Source organism: Trachinotus anak, unplaced genomic scaffold (assembly GCF_046630095.1).
Source record: "Trachinotus anak isolate AG129_WGS33_773 ecotype Australia unplaced genomic scaffold, CSIRO_AGI_Tana_v1 ptg000021l, whole genome shotgun sequence".
In the NCBI taxonomy this organism is placed as follows: Eukaryota; Metazoa; Chordata; class Actinopteri; order Carangiformes; family Carangidae; genus Trachinotus; species Trachinotus anak.
In genome coordinates, this window is record NW_027273872.1 from 5366443 (window position 1) to 5377263 (window position 10821).

Genomic DNA, 10821 nt, shown 5'->3' on the forward strand with positions numbered 1-10821 from the left:
CCTTTCAGAGAATTGCTTAAGAAGCTGTGGCTTCTGTAGAAGATGAACTTTACTGTAAATGCTTGTGCCTAAAAGTCACTTCAGAAAAGTCAGGTGAGAAAAACCATGTTAAGTGTTGATCATAGACATTGTGGGAATTAAATGAATTAGGTCTTTATAATTAATTTTAGCTCAGAGATCAAAGTTTTACATCTTTGCATACTTCAAAGGAGGGCGATGGAGGTTTCGGTTGCTGTCCTGCTGAAATCTCCTTGAACAAATACTGAATGTTGTTTTTGCTGTAAATGGGTCCTGTCACATTGACTGGAAAATGGCCAGTGAGAATAGGCTCACAACACCTCCTCACTCATAGCAGTGTCTTGAAGAATTTAGTATCATGTTGTTGGCAAAATAACAATGGATTATTATCAGTGGTGGAAGAAATATTCAGATTTTTTTTACAAGTGTAAAAGTAGCAATAACACACTGTAAAAATATCTCATTCCAAGTGAAAGTCCTGCATTAGAAATAATAAAGGACCTAATCTATATTAATGCATGACAGTTATACAGGTATCAAATTGTTTACATGTAAAATCTTACTGAGAAAAGTAACTTGTTTCTAGAGCTGAAAATAAAATACAGCTGAGTTAGAAAAATCACTGAGTAGAGGTGCAGAGTAACATGAAATGAAAATCTCAAAATTATACTTAACTGATGTTACTTGCGGAAGCTCCATCACGTCAGTTTGAGAAAAAACTGTTTAAACTGACTCACAACAAAACTGCAACACAGCAACGTGCCAGTATGGTCCACATTATAGTTCAACATTATAGGGAAGTGAAATTAATATGAGTCCTGTAAATGTCATGAATTTGATTTTAATCTATATTTAAGTTTATATTACATTTATATATATGTATATATAACATTTGCTGCCTTTGCTTTAATGCTGCTCTATAACTCATATGTGATTAGTAATTATTGTTTTGAATTAATAATACAAGAGCAATAAAAGCAAAAATCTGTGAAAGATACACTTCCAGGTATGAGTCTTTTGTCCAGCTAAAATGTAGTATTCAAGCTGTGAGAATATTTCTTTACAGTTATTAACAGGTCTATCAGTGAAAAAGTACAAACTGTACAGCTGAGAATCTCTGAAAATGGATCACCACTGTGTTAAATTTTACAGGAAGTTCATTTCCTATGGTTCAGCCAATCACTATGATTTCCACTTTGTGAATATTGATGACCTTGTGACTAAATCTTCCATTTGAGTGGGGCGACACCAGTTGTGCAAGAGAAGGGCAATGTACCACAATGATTGGAGGACTGACTGCTTTGATTCTTCTAAGTGCATTGTGTGAGTGAAATTCTTATTCACTGTAAATCACTGTTTGTGTGCAATGATAGCAAAAACATATTAGTCTGTATTAAATGTTAGATACATTTGTACAAATCACAAACAAGTCACATTTTAAGTGTTTTTTATCCTGTCATGTAATTCAGTTGTTGTTTTCTTTTTTCCTCAGCTGTGATTCGAACTAAAGAAGCTCATCTTCAGATCTCTTTGACTGTGGCTGAACCTGGTCATGATTTGACTCTGACATGTCCAGTCGCTGGGAATGAAGTCGGGTTGTTTTACTGGTATAAGCTGGATTTTGGATATATGCTCCAAACAGTTGCTTCAGGAACTTCACAAAAAGTAAAACTTGAAGGACAATTTGACAGCCCAAGATTCAATGTCACAAAAGTGGGTGATCTTCAGTCTCTGATCATAAGAAATGTAAGCAAAGAAGATGAAGCAACATACTTGTGTCAAGCAGGAACAGCATATAGAATGGAATTCATCAATGGCACAATTTTGGCTGTGAATGGTAAATTATGCTCATTTCAGTGTCTTTGCTTGCTATGATTTTATCATTATCCAAACAATTATCATTCTTTTTTTTCATGCTCTTCTGTGAATCACACAGATCATAAAAATCAGCAGAAACACGTCTACGTGAAACAAAGTCCGGAGACAGCATCAGTCCAGCTGGGAGCCTCGATGACTCTCCAGTGTTCACTTCTCTCCACAAACAAAGGAAACAGAGTCCAGTGTCCAGGTGAACACAGTGTGCACTGGTTCAGAGCTGGATCAGGAGGATTTCATCCAGGCATCATTTACAATCACAGCAGCAGGAGAGAAGAACAAGAGGAAAGAAGCTGTGTCTACAGTTTGTCCAAAACTGTACACAACTCCTCTGATGCTGGGACTTACTACTGTGCTGTGGTCACATGTGGACAGATCCTGTTTGGTGAAGGAACTACAGTGGAGACAAGTAGGTGTTTATAGTTATATTTGAATTATAATTCATTTATTGTTATTATGTTACTTTCTGAGTACAGTGTTGATAATAGGAAAGACACAAAAACATTCCTCTGCTACACAAAATTAGAGTAAGTTCAATTTGAGGACGTTCATCATTGCCTTTTTTTTCTTGTAAAATACTGGATAGTTTTATCTCATCAGGGCTTGAAAAATGAGTCGTGCTAGATGTGCTTGAAGTGCTCAAGATTGAGAACCTGTGAATTAGTTTATACAGTTCACAGGCTCAATGAGGCGGACATGTAGTGGCAACACCTATGTAATGTAGTTCTGTCTTGAGTGGGGTTTTGGCAGCCTGTGCTTCTTTTCCTCTCTTTGTTCTTTTTGTTTGTCTGTGTGTGTGTGTGTGCGTGTGTGTGTGTGTGTGTGTGTGTATGTGTCTTTTCTCTCCATTTCCTGTGGTGTTTTTGTTCCATCGAGGCCCCTGCTGAGTGTTCACGTCTTCTCATGCAGTTTAAATAAAGGTTGTTGACTGTGTCAGTGAGGTGTTGATAACAACCTATCAATCCAAACAATCCAATAGAAAAATGCCATAAACTACAGCCTAAAGAAATTGTTAGAATTAAATTTTTGACACATTCTTGATAAAACCTGATAAACGTTACAAAGCTCGTCTCAATGCATTAAATTGTAAATGTTGCTCGTTTGTGTCCGCTCCTGTAGTCCAGTTTCTAAAAATGCGCAACCCTGTCTCACTCAGGATTTCACCAGATTCATTAACTGCACCAAAGTCGCAAAAAGCCCACAACTATCACACCGGACACTGGAGATTGCATCCAGATTCCCGCACCACTAGCGTGACTAAACTGCAACATTTGTCAGTTGAAAAATAAGTTACATGCTGTTGAACAGTTGCCCACAACCCAAAACACAGCTCTGCTTTTAGTTTTTCCTCTTTGTATAAAAAAAGAAAAATGTCCTCATACCTATAAAACAAAACAGATACAGCTGACGAGCACTATCTGTATAAAACTTACTTTATGTGTTCCTGTCTCTTTGGGATTCTTTCTCATTGCAGGACAAGACCTGTGCATATCTGACATTTTGCTTGGGATTCTGCTGCCCTGCTGTGTCATTGTGATTGCCGCTCTAATTCTCTACAAAAAGCAAAAGCCTGTTTGTGAACACTGCAAAGGTAGGTTCATTTTGTGTGCATGGATTATTTGATACGTTAACCAAGTCAGGTGCCGTTTTTTAAAAAAGTTTTTGTAGTAATTTCAATATGGTTTTGAAATTTAATCATTAAGGTTTCATTTCATGGAATTACATTAATAGGTTCACATTTAATCCTTATCTGTTTAAATCAGCATCTGGGTTACTTTATACTGGGCTGGACCCCGGGCCTGGGGCCTTACTGTTTGGAGTTTGCATGTTCTCCCCGTGTCTGCGTGGGTTCCCTCCATGTACTCTGGCTCCCTCCCACACTCTAAATTGCCTGTAGGTGTGAATGATTGTTTGTCTCTGGCGACCTTTTCAGGGTGTAACCTGCCCTCGCCCAGTGTCAGCTGGGATTAGCGCCAACCCGCACCCCGGTACGCATAAGTGCTGTAGAAAATAGATGGATTGATAATAACAATAATAATATTGACTTTAATCCATATAGCACTTATTTTTAACGAGGTTACAAAGTGTTTCACAGAAAAATAAAACCAGATAAAACAGAAAGCCAAAGAGCCTGATCATAGTAAAAAGAGGAGAACAGCATACATTTTAATATGGCTGAATTACAATAAAGCTGTTCTAATTTACATGTTTTTTCTGTTTCTGTTATCAGACTAATGGAGCAAGTATGAAATAGTAACTGAAATGCGGCCACTTAAAACTAAATGTTAACCAGCCTGCTGCTCTTCTGCTGCTAAACATCAGCGACGTCATCTGACAAAATCACCAAACACATAAATAAAAGACTGTGCTAAGTTTTCGGCTATATATACTTCCAGAGAAAGTTAGAAACAACAGAATATCTTTCTTATTTGTCTCCGCACAGTGCACAGCCTTCAACTGTCTTTAACTGCTGTAATTCCTCAAAAAGTGACTTTATTTACCTCAACTGCAGAATGTAACAGACTTTTATTAGAGATAGGCCTTTATTTCTATAACTCCCTCTGTTTGACACATATAATTGTATATACCTGTATTGTAGTAATAGAGTTAAGAGTAGGTTAATAGAATGAAAGCTAGTGAAAGGTTATTGTTTTGGGTTGTGACCAGCTTGTAATTATATAGTTGGTGGTGTCAAAGCTACGAACATTAAAGTGAAACATTTACTGCGTCAGTGTCAACACACTTTATTAATGTCTTGTCTTTATGAACAGGAGAAGTAACTGCTTCCAATCATGCCGACCATAACAGGTCAGCTGAGGATGAACCAAGTTATATGGTAAATATAATCTAAATATCTAATGCATGTCTAAACTTGTTGGTGGATGGTGGGTGTAAAAAGTGCACCAGAGTCCCATGTGGTTAGCGTTAGGCAACCTCAGATTGTGGTTTTGTAAATAAATATAATGTGTCTGAAGTCACAGTGAACTTTTTGCAGAAACCAGACCACAACCTGAACTGTGAATGTCTTTGCGTAACCATAACAAAAAGTTTCATAATGCTACAGTCAATAAATAGGCTGTCTGAACATTTTACTGATATCAGTAGTTTTACGACTTGCAGGATATGTTAAATAACAACATTTCCTTCATTTGTCACTACAAAATGTAATACGGTGAATGTTGTTGTATACAAATGTGCCATATCCTTTATAGCACATTGGATACCAAAGCTTTTAATGTGCACAGTAAAAACAATCAGTGAATTGCTTCTGGCATCAACCTCTAGGTTTCAATCATAATTATCATTCACAGGATGGTGAAGCTGCAGCAGTGAACTATGTAGCCCTGGATTTCTCCTCAAGACACGCTAAAAGATGGAAGACTATTAGGGAGTTACCACAGGACACTATTTATTCAGGCACGAGAGACTATCAGTGAAGAAGAAACATGAAGAAGAAACAACTGAAAATGTGCTGAATGTGTAAACCACTGTTTATCCACTTATTGCTAATGGTAATATTCAATAGATTAGTTTAGGATAGAGTGACCACTTGTGTTTTGATGTGCTGTTGCCTATTTGAACCGAGAATAGATATTTATTATTATTTGTATTAGTTCATCCTTCTTCCTATTATTGCTTGTCATATTGATCTTGAGTAATCACTCAAAATCTAAATGAAATATGAATAACGTAAAGAACTTTTACTGCCATTAAAGTTCCATGTTCCATGTTCTCCGTATTATATATATTTTTTTCTGATATGTTACTACTGTAAACAATGAAATTTGGAAATTATTGTTGATTGATTAGGAAGGATGTTCTCCATTGGAGGATCATTTGCCATGTTTTGGCCAATAACAAATTAGCATGAAAAAAAATCAAGTGCATTAAATTGATATAAGAGATCCCGTCATAAGGAGGACAACAGGAGCCTGTCTTCCTCTGTCCCCCACCACTTCACACAGACTGCCCTCTCCTCTCATGCCCACCCTACAGGTGTCACTGTTTAAGCAAATTAGTCATAATAATTGTAAAATAATAGATTTTCTTCCAAAGAAGAAAGAAAACTTTTTTATCGACTATTTTTTATTTTTTATAATTTTTTTTGATAATGGTTTATTTCAAACAATTCCTACATATATATTTCGATCTCCCTCCAATGCTTCTCAAAAACCTCCTCTGCCTCTATGGACCAGCCTCCTCTAGCGTGGACCCTTGCAGAGTAGGACAATTTACATCTCACACAGACCATGGCAGCAACACGGATATGGAATTGACCTTCACACGTTTTTACAGATTATCATGTCAAGGATCATTAACGGGGCAAAGGAGTAAAAGTAAGAGGGCAATGTGTTTAACCAAGAAAGGCTTTGTCCAGGCTTTTATCAGTAGGGACAAAGACCGGACAGAAAGACATGATGAGCCGAAATGTGCAGTGATGTAGGAATGTTTGACTGAAAGATGTCAGTCCTAAAGGTGAAACACATGAAACTCATGTTAAAGCAGAAAGACTATAAACTCTAAAACAAAGACAAAGACACACACACGGACACACACACAGCCTAGTTGAGACAAATCATCAATAATTAATTCCAACTGGGGGCAGATGTTAGCCAACAGATGCTTTTTCAACATTTTCTATCTGCTATTTGGTGCCGTGCAACAGACAGTGGGATTATAAATTTGTTTCTGCAAACAGCTGTTGCTGTTGTTATTTGCCAAAACAAAATACAGATGACATACACAGGAGCTAATGTTGATGATAGCAGTGAGAAAATTTGTAAACCAAAGCCCTGTAAACTGATCGCAGTTGGGTGATAATTTTCTGTGGGTACCTCACTATTACATTGTAATACATGCTATATTTAAAGAGGAAAGAATAATGTAATGCAGCTGTGAATTTTTGCTTAAGAGATATTTCACTTCATTTCAAGATACGGCACAGGTTTTAAAGGGCAAAGCTTTTTAAACAGTGGCTTGAGGCATTATGTTTTCTCTCACCAACACCTTGATTCTTAAAATTTGGCACAAATGTTCATTTGGATTCAAGGATGAACTGATTGGATTGTGGTGGTCAAAGGTCGAAGGTCAAGGTCACTGTGACCTTACAAACCATGTTTTTGGCTTTGTGAATCCAACATTTCAAGAATACCTTGATGGAATCCCTATCACCTGGCATAAACGTTTTGATGGTCAAAGGTCAAAGGTCACTGTGACCACACAAAGCACAGTTTTGGCCATAACTCAAGCATTCACACATTAGTTACCTGCAACTGGACTGGTTTACGAAGGCATGCCACTGTGAGGTGGCAATTCTAGTTCTCATGCCCCTTTGCTAAGCTTTATTCTTTTGAACAGACTTCAGGATGATGATGATGATACTCTGTTTTTCATTCTAATGCATATATTATCATAGCCTGCATGCTATTTGTTTTGCTTTTCCTACATAGGCAACATCAGCTCATTAACAGCTGTTTACCTACCAGTCTTGCCAAGAGCTTTAACCATCATTGTGTGTACAATAATACAGCCTCTGAGCAGCACTACTTCTTCAGGGCAGACTAGACGCAACAGTGACTTGGTATCAGAGAGAAACTGAATCAGGGCTAACTGTTAACCACGCTAACTTCAGCAGAAGAAAAGAAGTGAAAGAAATAGAAGCAAAACTAGAGGGTTGTTTTCTACATCTGGAGACACCTCTTGGAGAGTAAAGGAATGAAGTTTGATGCTGAACTTGCAATGCCTTTTCTAGTTTGGTAAGTAAACAGCAGTTAATGCTAATGTTGGCTATGAAGCAATAGCAAAACTTGCTCCTTCAAAGGTTCTGTAGACAATTGTCACTGCCACTTGATCTCAGCATCTCAGACACTTCATCAGGCACACCTTCAGCCTCAGTTTGGCCACAACCCCCCACTTCCCTCCCTTCATGTTCTCAGTCAGCAAAGTGTTACGAAGCCACTAAACGCATGAGAAGCTCAACTGAATAAAGTTACAGTGGACACAAGAGCCCACAGAAAAACAATCTAGCCCATATTACCATTGCTGTGATATGCTTCATGGCAATGCTGACAGTTAGCCAGCGATAGCATGCTTGCCGAACACACTTATGATACTGGTAACAGCAAGTCAGCTAACATTATCATGCCTACTGTCACCACTCGCTTATGAAAAGAGACATGAAACATTATGTAGCCATAAAGTTACTTACACACTGAGGGTAAGAAAAACCAGTTCAGAATCAAACTCGAGCCCTTTAGTAGCTCATAGGGTTCTCTGTCTAAGTAATGCCAGACCAGTATTAGCTCTATGGTTCAGCCTTGGACTTTTCAGCTGAGGTCACACAAATGACACTGATGGAGCTGGTAAAAACACTGATGGAGCCAGTAAAAACTTTGAAAACTGGATGTTTTGATGGACCACCGGCTGATCGGGATTTGTGCCAGTACTCACTTTCACCTAAACACTGCGTACTGCACTGTGGGTGGTTGCTGTGTATTTATGAACATGGGCAGGACCAATCGTTTTAACAGGAAGGACTCACATATACTAACATCCACACGTACGTGCACTAACATGCAAACGCTACCAGAGCGGCCAAAACAGAGAACAGAGAAACTCAGATCGCAACACGCGCTCAGGAAGCCATTAGTTCACTATATTTTTACATAGAAAATAGATTATAGATAATAGCTATATTATTGTTTAAAATCTAATTTACAAACCATTTAAGTTTTTTATTTATATTTTCCAGAGTAAATGTTTTTCGGTCTAAAAAAAAACAGTTAGAACTTCTGTATAGTATCCAAATGGGATTAATCTACAGATTAATTTACACATAGAAAGCATGTGAGCCATTTAATTTAATGATGTTTTTTCATTACAGCAATTTCAGATCAATACAGTGAGCAACAGAAAATTTTGTGTTAAAACAAATAAAAATTTGTAATTGTATGTCAGAAATGCAACTATGTTATAGGCCTAGGATAACCCAAATGTTGCCAATAATAAAACAATATTACATATACAGCTATGATTAAAAACAAAACAAAAAAAACACAAAAAAGAAACAAATGCAGACACACCATGTAACATGTTTTAAAGTCCATTAAATTGCGAAATATTAAATACTCAGCATTATAAACAGTTAACTTCAGAGTAGAAACTTTCCTCAGCGAACTTTCTCTTCTTTCTTCCTCTCGTTGCTTTTCTTTCAGAGAAATTCAAAGCCGCATAGTTCAATTTGTCTTCAACTTCAATCTGTGCAGCAAAGGAAATAGTTATAAATATATATAGTGATACAAATATTTTATATCATTATATATGTATGTATTTTATATTTATATAAACATTAATATTGATTAGCATTATATATTATATGTATGGGTACATAATTTATATAATATATATCCATATATACTTTAAAAGTATACTGTAAAGTTTTATCAGACTTTGTAAATGCATAAATGTAATCTTATGATGAACATTGATTAGATGTAACGGGATAAAGGTTTCTTTCAACACTTACCCTTATATTTTTCAACTCTTTGGTTGCAGATGAGGACACAATTTCCAACAACAGAAATGACCAAACAAACCGCTACTATCCCCAGAGCAATGGATTCTGTATGTGTTGTTTGCGCTTGAAAACAAAGAAAAAAAAATGTCAGTGCTTCTTAGTGAAAATGAGACATATCACATGTGATGACATTACTAAAGAGAAAATCATACCAATTTGCAATGTTGTTCCATTTCCAAATAAAATCTCCCCACATGTGGCCACAGCGCAGTAATAAGTCCCAGCATCAGCGGAGCTGACGTTCTTAGAGAAGCGATAAACGCAGCTCTTTGGAGCAGAACGTGGATCAGGTTTCTTCTCACAATCATCACGTCTCTTTCCGTCAGTGTAGATGATGTCTGGATGAGATTCAGCTGCTCCGGCTCTGAACCAGTACACACTGTGATCTCCTGGACACGTCTTGTTGTCAGAGTCAGAGAGGACTGAACACTGCAGAGTCACTGAGTCTCCTGGACGGACTGGATCAGATAATGTCGGCCACTGAACAACAGTATAGTTTGATGTCCTCTGAGAGTTTCCTGAGTGATACAAACTGTGTTAAAAATTGAAGACGCCAAACATATTCAAGGGATTCAAAAAAACGTATAGATGCTGAAAAAAATTGTAAAAGTAGATCACATTATTACCTTTGACTACCAAATATGTCCCACTCCATTCAGTATGAATCCACTCCCTGATGGCACAGTGATACAGTCCTTCATCTTCTTGAGTCGTCCTCACTATGGTCAGGTTGATAAAATTCTTATCAGTATTTACCTTCAGTCTGGATTCAGAAAACTGTGGTGCATACTCAGGTTGAGCAAATTTCTTCTGTGTCACAATTAATTTCAGAGTATCCCCGGCACTTTGCTTGTACCAGCTGAGTTGTCTGCTGCTGAGCTCAACATCAGGCAAAGTACATGTGAAGGTGACAGGTTCCCCAAGCTGAACTGTGATCACTGGAACCAGCGAATCTGAATCAAAAGAAAACATGAAATACATTTAATAAAAATGAGTGTGCAATGTGGAGAAGTTATGATGTGAGAAAAATAGAATTAAAACACACTTACATCCCTGATGAAGAACAAGCAATGCAACCCACCACACTATCATGGTGACAATGTCTCTTGTTAGGGGCTGTTAGTATTTCAGTGAGGGAAGGAGGTAAGATGATTGTGAAGTCAGACCTTCAAATGCATCTGATTGGTTATGACAGAATATATTCAAAAGTGCGTTTCCTGTCTCACTGTTCTCTTCCTTATGTTTGTAAAACATATGAGTTCTCTTAGACCTTTGATAACAGTGTCGAAATTGTTAATGTTTCACTTTTGTCTTTTCTTGAGAACATCCTTGCCTTTCTCAGAGATATTTTT

General features: G+C 37.3%; 2 protein-coding genes across 2 annotated transcripts; one reads left to right on the forward strand and one right to left on the reverse strand.

The window, feature by feature from the left end:
- Positions 1-1263: 1263 nt before the first annotated feature.
- On the forward strand, positions 1264-5625 carry LOC139606330 (uncharacterized). The gene is made up of 6 exons (XM_071458427.1): positions 1264-1341; positions 1511-1855; positions 1955-2302; positions 3368-3484; positions 4665-4729; positions 5205-5625. Exons 1-6 carry the CDS (start codon positions 1299-1301, stop codon positions 5328-5330), a joined length of 1044 nt encoding a protein of 347 aa, XP_071314528.1. The 5' UTR covers positions 1264-1298; the 3' UTR covers positions 5331-5625.
- Positions 5626-8024: 2399 nt separating this feature from the next.
- On the reverse strand, positions 8025-10561 carry LOC139606120 (uncharacterized). The gene is made up of 5 exons (XM_071458143.1): positions 10519-10561; positions 10260-10422; positions 9622-10001; positions 9419-9532; positions 8025-9203 (listed from the first exon to the last, which is right to left on the reverse strand). The coding sequence occupies exons 1-5, from the start codon at positions 10559-10561 to the stop codon at positions 9028-9030; spliced, it is 876 nt and encodes a 291-aa protein (XP_071314244.1). The 3' UTR covers positions 8025-9027.
- Between the last annotated feature and the right edge of the window lie 260 nt (positions 10562-10821).

Bases quoted from the DNA above. Each gene is read 5' to 3' on its own strand.
- LOC139606330 (XM_071458427.1), top strand. From the start codon at position 1,299: ATGATTGGAGGACTGACTGCTTTGATTCTTCTAAGTGCATTGT. The intron at 1,342-1,510 runs GTGAGTGAAATT...TTTTTTCCTCAG, and splicing joins GATTCTTCTAAGTGCATTGT to CTGTGATTCGAACTAAAGAA. The intron at 3,485-4,664 runs GTAGGTTCATTT...CTTTATGAACAG, and splicing joins TGTTTGTGAACACTGCAAAG to GAGAAGTAACTGCTTCCAAT.
- LOC139606120 (XM_071458143.1), bottom strand. From the start codon at position 10,561: ATGATAGTGTGGTGGGTTGCATTGCTTGTTCTTCATCAGGGAT. The intron at 9,533-9,621 runs GTATGATTTTCT...TTTGTTTTCAAG, and splicing joins TGGAACAACATTGCAAATTG to CGCAAACAACACATACAGAA. The intron at 9,204-9,418 runs GTAAGTGTTGAA...ATATATAATGAT, and splicing joins AAGAGTTGAAAAATATAAGG to ATAAAATATTTGTATCACTA.